Source organism: Citrus sinensis, chromosome 2 (assembly GCF_022201045.2).
Source record: "Citrus sinensis cultivar Valencia sweet orange chromosome 2, DVS_A1.0, whole genome shotgun sequence".
NCBI classification, from domain to species: domain Eukaryota; kingdom Viridiplantae; phylum Streptophyta; class Magnoliopsida; order Sapindales; family Rutaceae; genus Citrus; species Citrus sinensis.
The window spans coordinates 1,282,007-1,305,737 of record NC_068557.1 but is presented as its reverse complement, the minus strand read 5'-3'; the positions used below and the strand labels follow the sequence as shown (position 1 = coordinate 1,305,737).

At 32.3% G+C, this 23,731-nt stretch overlaps 2 protein-coding genes across 2 annotated transcripts; one reads left to right on the top strand and one right to left on the bottom strand.

The window, feature by feature from the left end:
• Window positions 1-468: 468 nt before the first annotated feature.
• On the bottom strand, window positions 469-5,520 carry LOC102610858 (nucleolar complex-associated protein 2). Its single transcript, XM_006492597.4, has 12 exons — window positions 5,353-5,520; window positions 4,869-5,025; window positions 4,594-4,721; window positions 4,437-4,508; window positions 3,806-4,348; window positions 3,238-3,540; window positions 2,535-2,864; window positions 2,243-2,449; window positions 2,050-2,136; window positions 1,328-1,422; window positions 1,107-1,241; window positions 469-991 (listed from the first exon to the last, which is right to left on the bottom strand). Exons 2-12 carry the CDS (start codon window positions 4,885-4,887, stop codon window positions 685-687), a joined length of 2,226 nt encoding a protein of 741 aa, XP_006492660.1. The 5' UTR covers window positions 4,888-5,025; window positions 5,353-5,520; the 3' UTR covers window positions 469-684.
• Window positions 5,521-9,841: 4,321 nt separating this feature from the next.
• LOC102611163 (delta(12)-fatty-acid desaturase FAD2) lies at window positions 9,842-13,456 on the top strand. Its single transcript, XM_006492599.4, has 2 exons — window positions 9,842-10,031; window positions 12,022-13,456. Exon 2 carries the CDS (start codon window positions 12,048-12,050, stop codon window positions 13,185-13,187), a length of 1,140 nt encoding a protein of 379 aa, XP_006492662.1. The 5' UTR covers window positions 9,842-10,031; window positions 12,022-12,047; the 3' UTR covers window positions 13,188-13,456.
• Window positions 13,457-23,731: the final 10,275 nt, after the last annotated feature.

The window sequence follows — 23,731 nt, the reverse complement described above, 5'->3', positions numbered from 1 at the left end:
ATTTTAAACAAAAGATAATTCGAGGGACATAAGTTTCTACTCAAACTATGCTCTTACAAATCTAGGTAATAATGTATGTTATTTTCACAGAAAATTTGTAAGTGCTCCTAAAGTACTGTCCCTTTTTTATTTGTTTCTGTATATATTTCAACCAATTATAATGATATTTATACGCACGTGTAAATAATAAATAGACGAGGAGCAATCCTCTAATAGTAATAAAGACCATTCTTGATTTTCTCATATAGGTACAAGAGCTCTAGAGTTCAGATTCGCCTCGTTTTAGTGAAAGGAGATGTTGCATTTGTTGAAGAAATCAAACTTAAAAGCTTGCTATTATGTTTATAGTCTAAATTTTAAATATTTGTTCCTATTTGTTTGGAGTTATCTATACACGTTGTTGGTTCCTTATTTATAACTATAATGTATAAAATGTTTCTTTGTATTACCATACTTTTCAAGATAGAATGCAAGAATTCTATAATTTCTATTTCTCCTAAAACTGTGTTCAGTATTCACCAACAAAAATTCTCGTACAAAATTTCGGCCAGGAGTCAGCTGCTTTGACAAAATTGGAATATTTCACAATTTCCTGCAAAGAGCAGGCAGCATTACATGTATGATGCAGAACTAACATATAGACTATATTGGTTTTTGCAGTGATCATCTTCTCTTAGTGTCTATTCAATTGGCTCTCTTTCTCTTCTTGGACTGCTTGGCATGGGATTTTACATTTTTCTTTGGCAGGTTTTTCAGTTTCCGCTTCTTGGTCTGCTCTCTAGGAGACACTGGTTTTAGATCATCATCTTTATCGGAGGAGAAGACGTCACTTGCGGATCCATCTTCATCAGCTGGGGCATCACTCATCGACCCATCTTCTTCATCAGAGCTAAGTACCAAGTCCTCTACAATGTCTTCCTCCAAAGCTACCACTTCCTGCTGCGTCATCCTTCTCTTCTTTTTCTTCTTCTCCTCTTTAGGAGGTTTATCTCTGAAAACAAATAGCTTCTAACTATTAGCCACAAGCCAACAGGATAGGAAAAAAATTGAACTTCAAGGCAGTAAGAAAACACAAAGAGATAGAGAACGAGACATGAAAATCATACTTTGAAGCACTTCCAGGTAACCAGGATGATGAACTGAAAACAGTGGCACCTTGTTCATCTGCAGAATCATCTTCTTCATCACTAGCTGGTAGCTTCTTACTCCCGAATACAGAAGCCTTCTCACCCACTAGGACACTGAAAATCACAGCACATCATAAAAAATGACAACCTTAACTCGGAAAGTATATTGATAAAACCTAACGACAAACACAGTTAAAAACCTTGATTCCATCAATGAGTCGTTTCTTTGTCGTGCTCTCTGACGCAGAATTGCCACATACCGTGACAGAGGACTAGACCCTGCCTTTTTCTCATCCTATAGTCAAACAAAATCCATCAGTCTCTTAAAACAGTTACATTGTAAACATCATAAACAGCAGATACATCAGATACATCATAACTTCATAAACATCATCTACAGAAGCTCCTGAAAAATACATCTAAATCACAATGAATCTTTGATCCAAGAAAAAAATCCAGAACCCTGAAACTGGAAATAGCTCAGAAGTTGGCAAGCTAAAAAAGGCCAAAAAAAAAAAATTCAAAGGAGATGTATGGGATTTATAAATACGTTTTGCCTAGGAAGAAAACAGTGTTCGAGCACTGATCAATTAGCTTCACAGTTCATGGTTCCAATTTCACCCACTCAATGTCCACATAAATATAACAAACATTTACATCATAAAAAGGCAAGCAATTTCAAAAAGCTAAAGCAAACATCGGGTTAGATAACTTGTGGTCAAGTTACAGTCATATATATTTATTACAATGGCTAAGTTTGCTGTCCAACATTATGATCCTAATTAATCTCATAATTGAATACAGTATATATAAGAAGTACATCATATGGGCACAAAAAAAAAAAAAAAAAATCATGCATGCGCAGAAATACAGTGTGAAAATATAAATGGTAAAAAGAAAAATGAACAGTCTATGTACAGACCTCAAGGAAAAATGAGGCCGAAGGATTGTTTGGTTGAAAAGTAATTGACATACGACGCTCATTTGTAAACTCAGAGTTAGCATCAACCTGGAAAATGGAAGAGTTAGAACATTACAGCATTGAAAAATGCTCTTACGATTCAGATGGACTTTTCTATAAATGAAACATCTGGCAATCACTCTAAAGAATATACCTGACGGATAAGCTGCCTCATTTCTTTTCGGAATCTTTCAACTTTGGTAGATTTGCAAAAGTCACGCAGCCGCACAGAGGGAATAAATGATAACTCAAAGAAAGCAACAGAATAGCTCCATTGTGCTAAATGTTCAGCTAGCTCTTCAACAACAGAATATACACATGCCTCCTGGAAAGCTCGTGTCTTCAGGGTAGGCTTACTTACCTGTCATAGAGAACTCTCTGTCAGATATAAAAACCAATCATGTTGCAACAATTTGACAAAGAAAGATATTCGCACTTAAAGAGACCTTCAGAACTGTACGCAAATCAACAGCTTTGCCAACACCTCCACTGGGGGGCCTATTCAATTCTTTCATCTCCAGCATGTCCAGAAGGAGCATAGAAACTGGTATAAAAGTACCGGTAGAAGCAGCGATTCTGTTAAGCATTCTAACACACCTCAATCTAAGGGGGAAGTATCGAGCAGTCGGAACTAGGCGGGCAACCCCAGAGATTATTTGGGTCAAAGGATAAGCAAGGGGTTTCATATCAGCTTCTGAGCAGTAGGCACAGACAGCTCCTGTCCAAAGCTCAAGGCAGTTTATGAATTTCCACTCATAAACCTTTCGGAATGCTTCCTACAAAGAAAGAGAGAAAAAACTCAGGTGCAAAACAGTAATGAGAAAATCAAAGTGGATCAACCATATCAAGTTAATTACTAAATGCACTGCATACTATAACAATCAGTATTGAAAGATAAATCATCTAGCTACCTTAGAAATAATATTTCAAGGACCAACAAACTAGGGGTAAAGCTAGGAGAGACAAACAAAAGCTCAAATCTACTGAGTAGAGAGTGCTAAAAATAAACTAAGAATTTTCTAAATTGTAGACTAGATGAGAAGCACGAAATCTCCCCAATAACTGATCACTTATATTAATTCAAAATCCTAAGAACAAAAAAATTTGAATTCTTAAAAAGAAAAGAAATAGAAGAAAACAATATATCACCTTGGTTTTCACATTAAATGCATCCCGCAGGATCATGGCTAGCTGCCGGATGAAAACAAAGGCATGCTGATATGCAGATGGAAGGTCCACCCCGAGAAGTTCTACAACGCAATTACTAAGAAACTGGATATGCTGTAATTTTACAGCATTTATGAAGTGACAGTTTAATATGTAGGCTTTGTATATCCCTTTGAAGCAGTCATCCAAACAATCAGATCCAAGCCGTATGCACAAGTCTCTTAAAAATAGAAAAGCAACAACAGGGAGTGCACCTCCTCCTGTACCCCAAAAATGAAGTGCAGCCTGGAATAAGTAAAAAATGAAAATAGAAATAAATTATCGTTTAGCAATTACTTTATAAATAAAAAGTTAATAAAATAAAAATAGTTGTAAAACCAAACTAAGATAATCAAACTGGATGAGTTAATCATTAGGCAAAGGAAATATGCAGTATGTTCTTATACATTAACACCTTATCAAGATCCCACACAAAAAGCATGGTATTCCAGATAAAGAACCACCAAGAAAAGTTGAATTTGCAGAAAGTGATGCATATCTATGTGCATACCTTAACATATTTCCTTAGGAGGCTCGGAAAAGCAGCCAAGAATAAGGATGAAAACTTGAGGCGCCTTAAAGTAAAAGATATCATTTCTGTGTCAGTCATTTGATTTAAAACATGCAGAGAATTTCCCAGATATGACTTCACTAAATGATTGTATTTCTTCCACTGTTTTGTGTGCATCAGATCTGTAATAGTCTCTTTCTTTCCTCCAGAACTGGGGAGTTTCAACAACTTTCGAAGAATCCCGTCCATTTCACTTAGTACAAATAACATTATTTTATTAAAGACACTGCTAGACATGATATGAAACTTCACAGAGGACTCCTCTCCGGCATCATCACCATAGTGGCAGGCAATCCTAAAAGCTTTCATAAGCGAACGAACTGCACCTAATTGTCCATTTTCCCTAATTGAATTACACCAGGAATCAACCATCTCAGTTGTTATAACATTTTTAGATGGCTTCTCTTCCTCGTCCTCCATATCAGGCCCAACATCCTCATCTTCTTGCATTTCTGCATCTTCCATATCAGTTTCAACATCATCCTGCATAGAATTGCAATAAATTTCATGTGGCTATCAGTTTGGCATGCATTATAAGCATTTGAAAGTTGCACATTAATTGCACACTCACATCAATATCATCATCATCAAATTCCAGCAGCTCCTTGTCATGTTCTTGCAGAAACTTGAAGAATTCAGGGTCCTGCAGAAAACATTTTTCAATAACTTCATTAACAAATATACCAGCACCATCGTATAAAAATTTTTCAGAGTACATAACTTCTAACCTTTTCCTGGAGCCGTTGTAATTGCTCCTTGTGCTCCTTTGCTACTTTCTTTGATTTTGAGACCGGCCTACTTGTCTCGTCTTGTTCTTCCATTTCATCATCACATATTTCATGGTCTAAATTCCTTGCTGGGATAACCAAGAACAAAGTTGAATATAAATAAAATCATTCTAAATTTCAAAAACCAAATGCACAAGCTTATACAAAAACCAAAAAACTCCTATGAATAAAAATTACAAACCACAAATAACAAGTATGTATAGACAAGAAATCACCTTTGTTTTTAGCACCCATGATGCTTCTTAGTGAAGAACTACTAGACTAAATTGAAACGAAGCAATGGACGAATAATGGGAATGCTCTGTTATTCAGCCTGTTCAATATCTTTAACAGATGCCTTTTACAAGCTTCACATTAAGCACCACATGAACTCTGCAAAAGGAAATGAACTCTCATAATAAATTACAAACAGATTATAGTCATTATGTAGTAAAAAAATTCATTGCGAAAATGGACATGAAATAGTTGAGCTGAAAAAAATTATTCATCCAATGATTTGACTACCTATTCAACTATCAAACATGAATATTTAGAACTACAGTGTCACCTAGTAAGCCTGAAAAAAAAAAAAGAGGCAATTTGTATTTCAAGAAGGTGACTCATCAGAATATACAGTAATTTCGAATAAAATTATCATACTTAAGATAAAAATGCTAAAGTTAAAAAATGGTAATTGCAGGCCACACAGGAAAAGATTACCGGTGGCTGAAAGCGGCGAATTGGCGTCGCCGGCGAGATTCCGGTGAGGGTAGCGGCGAATTTCTGATAGTTGGCTTAGGGTCTATTTCGCTGCGAAGTGAGCGAATGGACGAAACTCAGGTCTCAGAGGAACAAAACCCTAGTGTTCTCAAATTTGGGGTTTTGACTTATTTTGACTTTTGATTGTCAATTTCCGTTGGGCTGTTTTGCCCTTTTAGCCCAATTAGTCTACACTCAGGCCCAACTAATATACAATGCAGGCCAAGTGGTTAGGGCCAGCAGTTCGAACCCTACAAACGCAATGATAAATATTTCATTCATTTATTATAGGAATATTATCATTTTCCCATCAAAGATATTCTGACACATCATGTCAATACCACGGTTTGGTAAAATTATCAATTTACCACCAAACGTTTAAACTGTTAGCATTTTTCCACCATTTCGTTAAAACTCAGTTAATATGTAACAGAAAATTCATAAAAGATCAATTTTACCCCTGGAGTATAAAAGACCATGTAATTAACCTTTTGTGAATTTTGTAATTAAATCATCATTTACTGTTCTTCCTTCTTAAAGGATAAAAATTACCTTTATGAATTTTGTATAATTGACCGTGTGGTGCTAGGTACTTCATAAATTGAGTTAATTTATTTAATTTTTAAAGGGTAAATTTATTTATTTAATTTTTTGTGTAAAATTATTATCATCATATCAAAGATTAAATTGCTTCTTTTGCACATTCTTTTTTTTCCCTTTCATAAATTGATTTTTAGTAGTAGAATAAATTGTCTTTAGCTTGTCAATTTAATAAATAAATTTGTCCTTTAAAAATTAAATCAATTTATGAAGTACCTAGCACCACACGGTCAATTTTATAAAATTCATAAAGAGTAATTTTTGCCCTTTAAGAAGGAAGAACAGCAAATGATGATTTAATTACAAAATTCATAAAAGGTTAATTACATGATCTTTTACGCTCCAGGGGTAAAATTAACCATTTATAAATTTTCTGTTACATATTAACTGAGTTTTAACGGAATGGTGAGAAAATACTAACAGTTTAAACATTTTGTGGTAAATTGATGGTTTTACCAAACCGTGGTACTGACATGATGTGTCAGAATACCTTTGGTGAGAAAATGATAATATTCCTTTATTATATAATGTATAATTGAGGAGAGCTCCATAAGTATTGATATAAGTTGATTTCAGTAATAGTTTGATTTATAAATATTAGTTATAAATGCATGTAATATAAGTTGTAATTTGAGTAATAGTCTCATATAATAAAAAAAATTACTAATATAGAATGCTCCTTTCCTTCTTCCTTTTTTTTTTTAATACAATCTCAGTATGAGAGCTGCTAAGTTACATTAGCTGTAACTTACATCTCACCCAAAATTAGTTTTCTACAACCCTTTTGACCTAATGTATACAACAATTATAAGTTAGTTTTTGTAACTACACATCGTAAATATTTGGGTCGAACCCTTAACCTCAAGAATGAGGTGAAAATTGTGTAGATTATCTATCATTCCATAATGAGTTATTTGTGATCGATTATGTATTTGTTTTGATTATTTTTCTAAATTATTCCTGCATTATTATAATTGCTTGTCAAAAATAAATATGCATTAGGAGAAGTATGAAAATAGAGTTTGATTAGTTATAATTATTATGCCTTATGTGTAGGGTGGTAGGGATGACAGCAATTTTTACGAAAATAGGGTCTTTAGGAACTCTCGCCATGAGAGGGGATGAGAAATTTAAAAAATTAATGTTGGGAAAAAATATGGAATCAATTAATGCCTATTTCAATTAACCGACACCCACAAATTTAAATTTATAGTTTTAATGTCTAATATCTATTCATTTTTTAAATTTGACTGAATATTAATGTTGAACTCATATTAAATTGCTTAAAATTTTAAGTTAATCACTTTCATGAATATATAATTATATTTTCTTTGTAAAAATTATTAGTTCTTCTTATCTATATTTTGTAGTTAACACTTTAAGTAAAGGTACATATCATAACAATTTGTACACAATAAATTTATATAAAATTACTTATGACACTATTAGTATATATAATATATAAATTCATATTTTAAAAGATGCGGACAATTATATGTAAGAAATATATATATCTCTGTTTTCGTGGAAATGAATATATTTATTTGTCACAATCTTTGAAACGACAATGACAACAATGATGAAGCATCTCCTGGTAATATTTGCATGGAACCTCTCTATGAAAATTAACCTTTTCTTTCACACGGTAAAATCAACAAAAAAAAAACAAAAAAAAAATCGAAACTATCAATGACAAGTCCAATTTCTTGAGATCTGACTCTACACAAAAGAAAACAGAAAACAAGGCGACAATATTAAAACAAAAAATAAATAAGAAGGATGACATGAGACCTCATGGTTTAACAAAACAAAATATGCATCTTTTATTGCGTCAATTTATATTATAAAGCTGTTTATTATATAGTTATTTTTATCAACGTTTTAAAAATTAAATATCATTATTCATAACAAAATGATGACAAGCTTATGGTCACGCAGATTTTATTTTTATGTCAAAAAATAATCATCTAACCTATAAAGTTCGTTTAAAAATAGAATTTACGGATTATAAAATAATTTTCATAATCATTTCCTCAATTCGCGGGATATTGCTTTACAAAAGAATGTATATACACTATTTTAGTCGGAATAGCTGACGAGAAATAATACGTGTATTTATTTTAAAAAATTATTATATAAATAATAATTATATTAAATAAATTATATATATTAATTAATTATATTATTTCTAATATATCCTATAATTTCTCGGCTGGATTCCTCGACGAGCCTAGGAGAACGAGAGAAGATCCTTCAGGCAATTGAAGTACATATTCCAATTTGAAAAGCCGAGTTGGCCACGAAAATCGGAGCAAAATGGCAGGCATGCAAGTGAAGTGAGGTCAGGTGAGAGTCACGTCCCCAAGCCAAACCACACGACATCACGTGCTCTCCATTAAAATGATCAAAAGCCTTCGTCTTCGCCGAGACACGTCCAGAATCTCTGACGAGTGATTTGGGGTCATTCCACGTCGCAAGGATCGACAATGATCCATGCAAGGGTAATTTGGTAATTGTGTGTGTAGTCTTCCGATTCCAGTGCAAACAAGCGACAACAAGCCAAACAACACACGAACGACTTAATAATGTTATTATTATTATTATACGGTGAATGTTAAGTTATAGCCGATTATAATTTATTTTTCTTATAAAAATTACGTGGACTTCACCGTTATATTATTGTTCGTGTGAGAGAAATAAGTTATAATTTAATTAAAATTTTGTATTTAAATTTAGACATGTAATTGTTTTTAAGACTCATAACATTTTCTAAAAATTAAAATTTACCGATCAGTTGCTTGTATTGTACTTGGGGCAGCAATACAAGTGGTTTTGTAAATTTGAAGAATTTATTTAGTTTTTTAAATGTGTTTCTAACCTTATTCAATTAGTGCTTGAAAAAAATCAAGATATTTTCAGTTAGTTAACTCGGTTCTTGGAATGACTAAATCACAGCTAAATATACTATTATTCAAAAACTATTTTTTGAAATCACAAAGTAGGATAAAGAAAGAATTTTGTCATCCAATATACTTTTAAAGTAAACTAATTAAATAGCATTTTCCTTAAAACACCCTTTGGATAACAAATACATAAGAAGTATATTTGTATAATCTATAAACACTAACCATTGTATTTTTTTATGAAATAATTTTGCAGACGTTATAAGTTTGAGAAAACTAATTCAAACCGTTTATGTATAATTTTTTTTAATTTTACATTTAAAGTCGATGTTGGCTGGACAAAAAATATCGATGAAAGCAATAAGTGCATCTCAATAATTTTTCCGTACATTTCATAGAAAAATTTCCAGTAAAGTTTTAATGCAAAAATAAATGCTGAAGCTAGGAAACTATGTTTTTACATGTTTATTTTTTTTTAAAAAAAAATCAAGTAATGGTGAGTTTGGTCATTAAATAAAAAAGTGTAATGATATAGTTATAAATTCTTATATAAATTTATTTTATATAAATTGATGTGACGTTAATTCATTAACTAAATTAAATATCTCTTGGCCCACATGATTTATTTATATTATTATATATTTTTATTCAATCAATAAATTAATATCACATCAATTTTTATAAGATAAACTTATACAAGAGTTCGTGATTTAATAAAAAAACACATCAACTGCAATCTGCCAGAGTGAACCTCACCAACTCAAGCAAGATCATGACCGTTCCTTTACGACTAGTTCTTGATGAATCATCAATCAAATTGCAACTCCCAACTTGTACGTGTCAATAATACCCTATAAAAATCAAACACGTGTCAACAAATGCAGATGAATTTGCGCAATTTTGCTTATATAGACCCCCCCCCCCCCCCCATTTGCAAACTACTAGCCAACTCAAAAAGAGTTACCAAAAGGGCAACTCATACACACACACACGCGCATTGACAGAGAAAGAGAAAGAGAGAGAGAGAGAGTGAGTGGAGAAGAAGAAGGCAAAAGGAGAGAGAAAAAAGCGCTTCTTCTCAGCAAGAAGTGCTTCTAGGGAAAGCACTTCTTTTTCTTTTTTTCTTTTTTTAAAAAGGTACCCTTTTCTTTGACATGCATGTTACATACATATATTGCATATGTTGAATTAGATCTTTTTATCACCATCTTTATATATATATATATATATATTTGTGTATAATTTCTGTTGCATTGTGTTTGGTTTATTCGGATGATTGTGAATCCATTAACAAATGCTTTTGCTTTTGGCTTCTTCAGCAATGTAAAAAATCAAAATACTTACAATTTCGAGCCGAAACTCAGAAGAACTGTATTTTTTTTCTTTTTTTTTAAAAATAAAATGGCTTCAAGGTTGGTTTTGTTTCTTGCTTTTATATATATATTATATGGAGTAAACATCCAACGATAGCATGAAAAAAATTCACCATTATCATTATCATCTCTATAATTACACCAACAACAAAATCTAAGCCAGCCCGCAGAAATTCAACTATGTTGATAAGGTTTAACTCTATATATACGTGTGTCTCTGTGTGTGTGTTATGATATTTTTGTTTAGTTATGATATTTCCCGCATTCTGTGGAATTTCGGTTTTTTATTTTTATTTTTATTTATCATCTCCTTTTCATTGGAAAAATCGGCCTTTTACTATTTTATTTTATCGTATTTTAATTTATTCCATATTGTGTTGGAGGACTCTATTTATTTATTCTATTTTCTTGGATGCATATGAAAATATATATACAGATGTTTCAAGCAATAATGAGTGCGAGATTTTGGGAAAAACAATTTTGCTAATATGAAATTGAGTAATTATAGGCCATTAACAAACTGTTAGATTCATGTTAAAGTTAATTCTGTTTATGTCTCTTGTTCTATGTCTCGATTCTTGATTTGAAATCAACTTTCAGTATGAATGAGATTAAGGAGATATTTTCCACTTGTTCACATGAGTGAAATATTGTCCACATTTGTTTACCATGCAGTGCCCACACGTTTTTTTGAGTCTTGTATCACTTTACATGCAATTTATGTTTGTTTTCCAGAAAGTTTTATTATATATGTATTATTTTACCTTGAAAAAATGTTTAATCTGACTTCTCATGGCACCCACTTTGAAATGTTGTCGGCTAGTCTCAAGGCCTGATAAAGAGGTGTCATGACTTTTGAGATACAACTGTTGAGGGGGGGAAAAAACTGTAGCTACCAAGAAAAAGCTTATGGGAGATGGGTAAAATTGTTTATAGAAGGCTTAAAATATAAATTTTTGTTTAAAAGTGGTAAAAATTAAAAAAATAATAAATAAAGTTGCCACAGCACAGTTGCTGGGTAGTAGTCGCAAATGGGCGGTCAACTATTGAAACATTAGAAATTACAAAGAGGCTAACAAAGAGCCAAGTCTGTGCAACTTAACGTTCATAGATTCATTGATTAGTACTTTGTTCGTCGTACATTGTATATCAATTGAAATTAGGAAAAGAATGGCATATTTTACAAAGTTAGTCGGGTTCCAACTTTTGAAGGCTTGTACAAATTTTTACCATCGGCAAAATTTTGATGTGACTGTGAGTGACTAAGATGGACCCAAAAGCTGGCCCCCATTAGCTTCTGCAATTTGCATGTGGAATGGCACTGGCGGCAGCAGTGCAATTTCAATTTGACCTGTTAATATAGTTCTCTAGCCCCACCACATGCTCTAGTAATTTTTGTGGACCACTATTGTTTTGAACTTCAAGTTGACCTGTGAATATCACAGGCCAAATTATGTGATGCGTGCCTTTCTTGGCAGCCGGACAATGAAATTAATGGCAGTTATTCTTTAGGATATGCTGTTTAATTTTATGCACAGTTGCTATTCTTGTTTTCTTGGGCGACAGACATGAATTGGAATTATATGCAGCTAATGCCCATCAATTAAATTTTATTGTGTAGGACCACAATGCCATTGCTGAATGCTCACCTTATCATTTTAATCTGTTTTTCATGGTTGTTGTTCACTTGAACATGTTGTTTTATCGGCAATTGACGGTGGCTTAGACAATTGAAAACCACATTTGCTTTTCAGGTTTTTCAAAGCAAGCAGGCAACACAATGGGAGCTGGTGGCCCTTCACTCCAGCGGGAGAAGAAGGAAAGCCTTATCCAGCCTGCACCACATACAAAGCCTCCATTCACCCTTAGCCAAATCAAGAAAGCTATCCCACCCCACTGCTTCAAGCGCTCCCTCCTCCGATCATTCTCTTACGTCGTTTACGACCTCTCCTTTTCCTTCCTCTTCTACTACACTGCCACCAATTACTTCCACCTCCTCCCTTCCCCATTTGCCTACCTTGCTTGGCCCATTTACTGGATATTCCAAGGCTGTGTTCTTACCGGTGTTTGGGTCATTGCTCACGAGTGTGGCCACCATGCCTTTAGTGACTACCAATGGGTTGACGATACCGTTGGCCTAATCCTGCACTCTGCCCTTTTAGTTCCATACTTCTCATGGAAGTACAGTCATCGCCGCCACCATTCCAACACCGCATCCCTTGAGCGCGATGAAGTGTTTGTCCCAAAAACCAAGTCCGAAGTCCCATTTTACTCCAAATACTTCAACAACCCCCCAGGCCGAGCTCTCACCCTTCTAGTCACACTCACTCTTGGCTGGCCCTTATACTTAGCCTTGAATGTTTCCGGCAGGCCCTACGACCGTTTTGCTTGTCACTTTGATCCCAAGAGCCCCATCTACTCAGATCGCGAGAGGCTCCAGATATACATTTCTGATGCCGGAATCTTTGCTGCAACTTACGTCCTCTATCGCGTTGCCATGGCAAAAGGACTGGCCTGGCTTATATGCGTGTATGGGGTACCGCTACTCATTGTGAATGGCTTTCTTGTACTGATCACATACTTGCAGCACACGCATCCTGCACTGCCGCACTACAACTCATCCGAATGGGACTGGCTGAGGGGGGCTCTCTCGACTGTCGATAGAGATTACGGCGTGTTGAACAAAGTCTTCCATAACATTACAGATACACATGTAGCTCACCATCTCTTCTCAACCATGCCACATTACCATGCTATGGAGGCGACAATCGCGATGAAGCCAATCCTCGGCGAGTATTACCAGTTCGATGGGATGCCCTTTTACAAGGCGGCGTGGCGGGAGGCGAAAGAGTGTCTTTACGTAGAACCGGACGAGAATTCTCCGACCAAAGGCCTTTTCTGGTACAGGAACAAACTGTGATAACATGTCTGCTGGTAAGTTTGATGAAGATGTAGTTACAGTTTAATTAAGTACTATTTGAGCAGTGGTTTCCAAAGTTGTTCAGCAAATAAATAAATTTTTTTTTTAAAAAAAAGCTCTCGGTACTTGGTTTGTAATGGTCCTGTATTAAACATTTTAAGTACTTAAGAACTCTAATTATGTGTGTGTGACATAAAATTTCTCCTAATCTGCAATTACTAAGCACAGTGAATAGTAGAATTGTTGAATGCAGTTAATTATTTTTCACAGCCAAATTTAATGCCAATACATAAGGTCAACGAACTCCATAAAGTACAGCCATAACTGAAAATTAACAGTTATTTTTCAGCCAAATTTGAGGTTAAAAAAAAAAATGTTTTGGACTGATCAGAACCGAATTAATTACTTCGAAAGTATTCTAGATTTCAAAAATCATTTTTTTATATCTCATTGAGGATTTGAAAAAATCTGGTTTCATATACATATATGCTTTGCGCCTATTATAATTAATTTTATACTTTACCGAGTTTTAAAGCTCTTTTTACAGCATTGTAAAATCTCTGTATATATTTACTATTATAAAGAATCGAGATCATATTTTATAGGGAAATTATCTATACCTTATAGATGCTCTGTTATCAAAAATACTACAACACTTTGAGGGTGTATCAATCGTTTATCTTGAGTTGACAAAATATATCTGCCGTCCATCAAATCGTTACTTGTCGTTTAAATAGGATAACGCCAGAAGGGTAATTTGGTCTTTTCATATGATACAAATGATAATTTAAGGGTATACAAGTAATAATAAAAGAATTTAAGGGTATATAAGTGATACTTTTTAAGGGTAAAATAGTTAATTGGTTATAATTCCGTTAACTTTCAAACGGTAGTTAATGGTTTGGTGGTTGACAGATAATTTTTGTCAATTGATGATAGACAATTGATACACCCTCAAAATGTTGTAGTATTTTTTATAATAGAGCATATATAGAATATACGAATGATAATATCCTTATTTTATAATTTTATAAAATGCAGATGTTCACGCTTAAAAAAAATTATATATATACAGATACGAAGAATTAATAATTATGCAAACAAAACACACCCACACAACCATCACCTACCAAGGCCTTGAAAAACTGAGGCAAATAATTAATTATATAGACAAAACACATCTAAACAACCATCACCAACAAAGGCTTTGAAAAACTGAGGCAAATAATTCTGAGCCATTGGAAAGTTATATAAGAAATGTATGAGTCGGGACGTGATAAATTAATGATGATATTTTTCATACCTTTTTTTGTGCAATAGCACTTCAATTTTTATCCTCAAGTTTATCTGTTACAACTTTTAATGGAAGTGCCGCGATTAATTTTTATAAAAACACTTTGGATTGGTTTGAAATTTTGAAACTTGAACCTAGCACATCTGAAATCGACTACCACATGCTAGTGTTGATCAAACAATAGTGGAAAAAAAAAATATCTCTAATGGGATCAAGAAATTTTCAACCAATAACTTAAAAAGAACTTTAGTAATTTATTTATTTTTGAATCATTTTGGTTAGTAGAGAACGATAGAATAAAAGTAAAATTGTGAAACGATAAATAGTTCAAGCATTAATAGTCTTGATTATTCTTGTGCATGCATACTTAAATTTTAAACAATTCAGTATTACGGAATCTATGTAGAGTTGTAGACATATAGAAAGATTTATATGTTTCACATTTAACAACTCAGCGTCAATTAATATATAATTAGACCTTCTTCTATATTAAGAATAAACTTACATTTAACAACTCAGCGTTAATTAATATATAATTAGACCTTCTTCTATATTAAGAAGAAACTTATATTGCCACATCTGCAATTGATCAATACACTGAAAAATTTGGTAAATTGTTTTGGTATATCTGGCATTGCAAAAAAAATTAAATTCTTGCCTATATAAATCATATACAGTGAATACTTTGTTGTCTGCCGCATAAATAGTTTAAGAAAAATTTTATTTGTTTAACAAACAGTTAATGTTTTTATCAATTTTTTTGTGTGATTAATCTGAAATTTATATGGACTAAAGGGTATCTAAGGGGGCTTCTATTTTATCTTTTAGAGTGTAGAAAGCATTTGTATTCCTTTGAAAATATATCAACTAAAAATGTACTTACATCAAATTAACTTCGGGGGTAAATGTAATTACCTTTAAAGAAAAGTTAGAGACACCAAAGACTAATTAAAGAAAAAACATCGAATTCAATTTTGAGCATAAATTAAAATTAGAAGAGCCAACGTCTAAATGTATTCATTTCTTATTGGTTTAAATTAAAAGTAGAATTAACAAATTCTGGATCTATGGTTATTCACGAGTTGAATTCTACGGAGTTGATACAGATGCACAATCAATCTATCATTTCGCAGAGAATAGTGATGCTATTACATGCCTCCAAAAATTCTTATATAAAATGTCATTTTTTTTATGTTTACACACCTACACTATCAAAAATATATGTAGGATTTTTTAGGATTATTGCGGAAATATTTTGTGGAAACAAGATTGTAGATTTAATTGGGGAAAGAAAATGGGTGCTTTTAGAAGTGATTTTATGTTTCATAATATTTTGGTGGGTACATTTAGCAAAGCAGTTCTACAAAGATTTTAGAGGGGCCTTTACTAGCACCGATCTTTTGGGGATTAAGGCTCTTTTAGAGCAATAATATTTGACCCCCTCAACTCATCTCATTAGCACTTACTTTTCAAGTAAATCTATTCATTTTCAAAACAATTCTCAATTTTTTTTTCCTCTCAAATGGGAATACCACACACACACTCTCTCTCTCTCTCTCTAATTCTTGGGTCAGTTTGGGCTTGCAGTGGTTGATTAAATAAGTTGCTTTTGTTATGCAAATGAAATAAACTGCTGATTAAAAAAGTAACTTGTTGTTTGGTAAACTGTGCTGTTATGATTGCCGTGAATTTAAAAAGCAGTGTACAAGCGTTTGACAAATTTTATTACAAAATTATTGTTTTATTATGTAATGACCAAAATAGACATAATTTTAAATTACCTTTTGTTTTTAGAGTATGTTTAATAATGTTTAGACATGCCTTTCTCTTTTTAAAATACATAAAATTACATAAAGTGAAAAAAAAAAACTCAATTATATAAAATCTAATGAACTTCATAATCTGTTACACAAAATATGATAAAAATTCATATCAACACATAATTCAAATAAAAAAAAAAGTAATATACATTACATTCATATTAAACTTATTGTAATAAACACCTTGTATGTAGAAAAAATAAAATAATTGAATGTTAAAAATCAAAAGTTATGAAATTGAATGGTTAAATTTCATGTGAAATTGCTCATAGTTCAAAGAAAATTTACACAATCACATGTAAGTCTTATTAAATCTTATAATAGAAAATAAAAGTAAAATATGAAAAATATAAATTTACTAGATGAAAACTTTATAATTGTAAGGGTAGTTTGATTATGCTTATATATTAGGTGTATAGAAAAATAAGACATAATTATTTTTTTGCTAAAATATTAAGGTTATAATAGGAATTTTAAAAAGGAGTGGTGAATTATTAAATAAGCTGCTTATGAAAATCAGCCATTTACCTGCTTTTAAAAGTTGCTGTCAAAATGGAGAAAATTATAAAATGAGCAGATTTTACAAAGTTTACCAAATACTATTTTTATAAAAAATTATGAAATCAGTAACTTATTGATTCTCAACCTCAATCTCAAATGGGATCTTAATAAAAACAAGAGAAATTATCAATTATATACTCTTAAATTATCTCATTTCCTAGCTATTTGCCTATTTCTCTTAATGTAAATATAGGCACACACAGACCTCATTTCCTAGCTATTTGCCTTTTTCTCTTAATATTTTCTGTTAATTTTGATAATTTTTTTTAAAATATGATTATTACTTTACCCTTTGACGATAATAGGACCAAAAACTGACTTCAAATTAAAGACAAATAATATCTAGACCACTCATATATAATAGATGATAAATATAAATATAATATTAAAATGAATCTATAAATTATTTAATGTTAGAGCACATGATTTTGGTAATGAAGTCTTAATATTAAATAAATTTCTCAACCAATCAATATAAGAGAATAAACAACATTATTTCGCAATAGCTTTTTGCAAATTAATAGAATAATTTATCTTTATTAAAACGATATATCCGATGTAAAACCACTGTTATCATTAAAAATAGGAAAAAAAAACAGAGAAATTTGGTAGAAGTTGACGACCCATATGCTCCCAATCAGCATCAATCTTAGTTGAATATTTCTCATTATCTTACTTGTTCGATTGCTCGTGACTTCCTTCAATTTTCTCTCCAGTACTTGCCATCGACTCCTCGGTTGATGCCATGGGCTTATTTTGTGGCTGATTCGAACCATTTTCAGATCCTTTTTGCGCCTCTTCTTCAATTTCTTCAGACTTGAAAAAAGATAGGCCGCCGCCATTTTTCATCACTTCCATTTTTCTTTTCTTTGCGTGTGAACTCATGTGTCCTCCCAATGCGTTGCCAGTTGAAAACCCCACGTTACAAACAAAGCATTTGTGATCTCCTTCGAAATCAGATTGATCAGTCTCACAATCTTTTGATTTCGAATAATGAGATTTCATTGTCAGCTTATGAAGACAACATGGATTATTTTTCCTATCTTCGTTAAGCTGCCGGGATGGATTGATTTCAACTTGATCTTGAACTTCTTGTTTTGTAATTGGCTTAATAGGACAGTCATTAGTAGCTAGGGTTTCTTTATTTTTTGGCGAAATCAAACCGCTGGAAGAACTAGGGCTAAGGGAATCACCAAGATGGCTACCAAATTGCTTATCGCCATTTTGCGTAGATTCACCATTTGAGCTTGAACAAATATGTTTAGTATCTGCGGCACCACTTGGAGAAGGCGTTGGCTTAGGATTTAATATGCTTTCGCTAGGGTTTCGATCAGGGGAAGCTGATCCGGGATTCGTTTCAATGCTCGAAAAACTGTGTTTTGGTCTAACACTCGGATGAGACTTGGCTGAGTTGAGAGAGATCTCATCCACGGCTTGTTCAATTTTCACGGGAAAGTTGACACTAGTGACATTTGAAGGAATTGGTTCATTAGAACTATAATTTTGCAAGCTTGAAACGTTGTGGACGTTTAATTTTTTGTCAATTGGAGGAGGAGGATCAGAAGAGATAATTGCTTGTGGATAATTATTAGCGTTTTTCACTTGGCAATTTTGCACATCATTTATTGCCGGCGCAGATGCTTGGGTAGAAGGATGGTTGTTTGGCTTGGATGCTTCTTTGGAATTGCTATTCCTTAACCATTGATGCATCAGAGTGTTTGATATATTGGGGAGATTAAATTCCTTGCCTTTGGGCATTTCAAAATGGAACCATTCTTCTCTATATTTGTGGGGATCACTATCAATTTCATTATCCATGGAGTAAAAATTCTTTGATTTCAAGTGAAACCAAGAGAGAAGAGAGGGTGATTGTGAATGAAAAATCAATAGAAGGGTTAACTTTTTTATACAATTTACAAAGGGATAAAGACATATTAAGAGATGACAAATAGACATAATTAAGTAATGCAAATTATATTATTAATTAATGTTTTTATGACATAAGAACAAATTTTGCCATGTACAACAAGTGGATTGTGTGAACATGAGTGAATTCATATTCTTGCCTTTTTGAAATTTCAGAATTTGCGTTTGAAAAAAAAAAGCAAAAATTTAGGGAAAAAACAAGAACGTTGTTGTTGTTACCGTATATGATGAAAAAATAGTTAGAAATTATACACTTTCATAAAGAAAGAAAGTTAAATGCATTATCCTTCTGTATGTTCATATGTATGCAGTTACTTTTCTGATAGAATGATAGTTGAGAAACAGTTGAGAATTTGAACATTTTTTTTCTGTTACAATTATGAATTTATTGTCTCATAAAAGGATAACCCTTGATAGAGACTAATTAATTAAAATCTAACCATGCAAAGTTATTATCCTTATTTAACTTAGATTTATCACCATATATAAGATTGCAATGTTTTCTTCTTTCATGGAATTAATTTCCTTTTTTTAAATATTACTATCAATTTGTAAGAGCTATCAAAACTATATCAGATTTCAAAATTTAATATGTATATATATATATATAAGTTTCACCCATTGTACAATATTTCAAAGATTTATTTATATATTGATAGGTGTTGCATGATTAGCACGTTAATGATAACTAATAAAATCAACTAACATCTTATGCTTGACAAATGAATGATAAGTGATACATCATTTGGATACAAACTTCATTTTCCCATTATGTTTGTACCAAATTATGCAAGTGTAATATTATTTTTCTTAAAGATATTAAAAAGCCGAAAAAAATAATTTGTTAATTTAGCAAACCTCTACTTAAAAGAATATAAACAGTTTTTCTAATTCTGACCGTACCTATCCAAGTGAAATTGTCTGTATTTAGTTAATTCCATAAATCATAAATAACAATAACTTTCAGATAGGGCCTCAATTTAATGCTTACATGTGTTTTTCTTCCATATTTAGAATATGCTCATAAAAGTGAGAAATCAATTTGAAGGCACAATATCCTCTTTTACACTGAAACTTGAATTTGTTAGTGTATAAATGGAGTTAAAATCTATATGTGATGACAAAAGTGTCGCATGTATCACATTCTTAGCGAAAAAGAAATTGCATGTATCACTTCTTTACAAGCGTTCTTGATAGAAAAGAGGAATCTGCAGATATGACTTTTTGTTGAGTCGCTAGTTTTCAACTGGTTGTTTGTAATTTTAATTTTAATTTTTTTTTCAAGAAAGAGATTTATTGTTAAAAAAATGCTTTAAAATCTCTCCAAAAGTAGATACACTCATGATAAATTAGGTAACCAAAAACATTAAATTAGGGGTAATTTTATGCCCAATTGGAAACTTTACAATAAGTTCTTAGCATACATACCTACTTATTGGATATCATATATCAGTATTCTAAAATACGTAAACAAAAGTAAAGAAATTAACTAACAATTCGTTTGCAAAGTTATGTGTTTCCATCTATAACTCTAGCCTTCAGATTCTGTTTTATCAAGAAGTCAAAGACCATTTTGGCCTTTTTAAAAAAAATCAAAGTAAGATTCTAAAATCTGAATGCAATTACTAAATTTTTTTAGCATTAAGAAATTATTATTTTCGTTATAAAAAGGCACCCCCACGAGCCCAATTCACCTCACAATTTAACCTTTGCCACCTATCGATAAAATCCCTTTGAGTTTAGTTTCTCTTTCAAATCTCAAGTATGTCTTTCAATTTTAACTCTTTCAACTCCCAGCCCAATTTTGGGTTCAACTCTTCCCGTGCCTTGCCTAATTTTGGTTCCAATTTTCACAATGACAATGGCCAAGGTTTTGATTTTAACTACTCAAATGTTGGCCAAAACCATGTGAATTATGGCCAAAATGAGCTCATTCCTCAAAGAAACAGCCAACCTACAATAGGGGCTGGCCAGCTTGGTTTGAGCCAAAGAGTCAGTGATGTGATTAGAAGAAATAATTTTTCTCCATCATATCCTCGTAGAGTGCAAGTTCAAAGTGTCATTGATTATTATCCTGTTGAAAACCAACCTGGTGTCGCTGAAGTAGCAGTCACTGAAGTTGTGAAAACAAAGTTTCTCACTTCATCAGCTTCAACTAGAGATAGGATTTTGGCTCCAAATGATCACATGATCTCTTCTTCTCATCAGCAACCCTTTCTTCGAAATCGAAATTTTCTTTTGTCAAACCAACCAAATCAGCTATCTGATCAAAACTATGAATCTATTTACGATAGCCCAAGTTTTCTTCAAAACTGGTCACAGAATCCATTAACTACTCAAAATAATAATGAGCAGCCTTTTCATAATACTTTTCAAAACACCACTCAAAACAAATCCATGTCACCTAGTTCAACTATGTCAAGCCAAGTGAATAATTCTTTCCCTGATAATAATGATGTGCCTGCTCAGAATATTTTGAACCAAAACCCTAGACAACACCAACCAAATAATCTTCCAGTGGCCAAACATGATTGTGAAGAAATTCTTGATCCCGAGCCATTGAGTGTGCTCGCGCCTCAGAGCCAAAACCCAAGTCATGATCATGATCTAGTGGGTGATTTGATTTACGCTCCTAGAAAAATGAGTGAAGAAAGTTCTGATGACGAGGACGAAGACGAAGAGGGTGATGGCGTAATTCACAGCCTTTCGCGTAAAAAATATGGACCTTACATATGCCCTAAATGCATACAAGAGTTCCTCACATCTCAGTCGTTTGCGGCTCATGTGGCATCGGCTCACTACAGGTTTGAAACGGCAGCGGAGAGGAAGAAAAGACTAGCTGCCAAGTACAAGAAGAAAAATATTCTTCGAATGGCTCGATCAAGCAATGGATCACTCACCATTGTGCATGGTAGATCTTTCAAGAACATTGCTGATTGGAGAAGGAAGGAGAAAAGGGCTGCGGTCAAGATTGAAGATGGTGATGATCAAGTGCAGAAGCAAGGAGAGGATGGCCTTACTATAGGTGGAATAGCTGTTAAGGAGGAAGCTCTTGCTTAGGCTAATGAGTGCTAGAAGGAAGCACTTGGTTATGTCAATGAGTACTATGCTTGAATAATGATGTGTTGAACTTTGATTTTATGTTATGTTATTGTTTATGTTCTTTTAATTTTTCTTTGTTATGTGTTTTTCTTTCTCCACAGTGTTTAATGTAGATATGCTTTATGCTCTTGATTTAATAAACATATAATTCAATAGATTGAGGTGTTTGATGAATGCAATTGAAAGTTAAGTTTGAAGTTCAAATTTAAAATTAATTTAAATTTTAGTTTTGTGTTGGCGCGCGCGGGTAAGACTGTTATTAACTGTGAAAGTTTTTTATAAAGAAAATTTACATATTTAGAAATTATCGTTATTAGGCTATCACTCGTTAAGATAACGATTCATTCAATTATAGTAAAAAAGGAAATGTTCGACTAACGGTCGAATTATTTTTCATTCTAATTATTATTATCAAGAATAATCAGTTGTGATAACAATTAATATACATAAATTTGATGAATGCATATACAACAAATTTGATGAATGCACTCATAACTTGCTAAGAAATTTAATTTGTATTGAATCTAAACTTCAGTTATTATTGGCGGGCGGCTTATACCATTGTTTACTATCAGTATCTATTGTTGTGATTAAGCTATTGTTCTGCTCAGAAGAGAAAAAAAAAATACAACTGACGTTGGGATTATTATTGACTAATTATAATCTTAATCAGTTCTAAGTCCAGTTAAATAACTCATATAAACTTTTATAACGTGAAAATCAACCAAATGTACTCAATACTTGGTTTGATTTTAGTTTTAAGATCAAATTTGAAATTCAATTATCATTTGGCGCATGAGCGTATACTGTTGTTAACCATCAATATCGTATTATTAAAGTGAACTTCATTATATGCTTAGAAATGATCGTTAACTATGTCTTGTTATCATACAACAATTGTTGTTCGGGTCACAAGTGGCAAAAATTCCAATTGAGGGTGGGATATCTGTTGATTAATTGTAATATTTTAGTATTAAGTACGGTTATTACTAAAGCCAAAATAAACTCTTTTCATATAATATTACTAGGAATGAGATGAATGTCCCCAAAATTTGGCTCAAAATTCAGTAATTATTTTGCCGCACAGGCTAATTGTAATTTCTTAATAGCAACCGAAAGAACTTCAATCGGATACTCTACAACAACTAATCTAGGCTTGGCCCTATTAAATTTTAAAAACATATTTGGTAGCAAGTTACAATATATAATATGGTTTTTAGCAGTTACAGACCAGAAATGGCTTCATGGCATTCCAAGATAGCAATATAAAAATGCTTTTTAGCAGTTACAGACTAGAAATTTACTATAGAGACCTCTAATTTTTTAGCTAAGTGTGGGAAATAATTAAAACATTGCGAATTTCATAGAAATTTAGAGCTGAAATAAAATTTCTACTAAAAATTTTAGTTGAGGTTTTAAAAAAAAAAAAAATTGTAAAATCCCATTACCAGCTAATTGCTGTTGTGACAATTCATTACATCCATTTAGACAAATTCGAAGATAATTCAAACACAGTTCGATAATAAAAAGAATCACTCTTTCTATCACGCACAAGCCAACTATTTGGGGAAAAACATTATTGAAAGACACAAAATAAAAATGACAATAAAAATTCAGAAAAGAATAATTATGAATTGAAATTTAACCAAATTTTATGTATATTTTGTATAGCCCGTCTATTTTACATTTTTTTATTGAAGTGATGCTATACTTACTCTGTTAGGATATTTATTTATATTCTCAATTGATGTGCTAGTAACAGAATTTCACCATTTGGATTAGAATTAAAAAAAGTTTAGTAATTAACTATTACTTGAGCCAAATAAATAATGATATGTTAT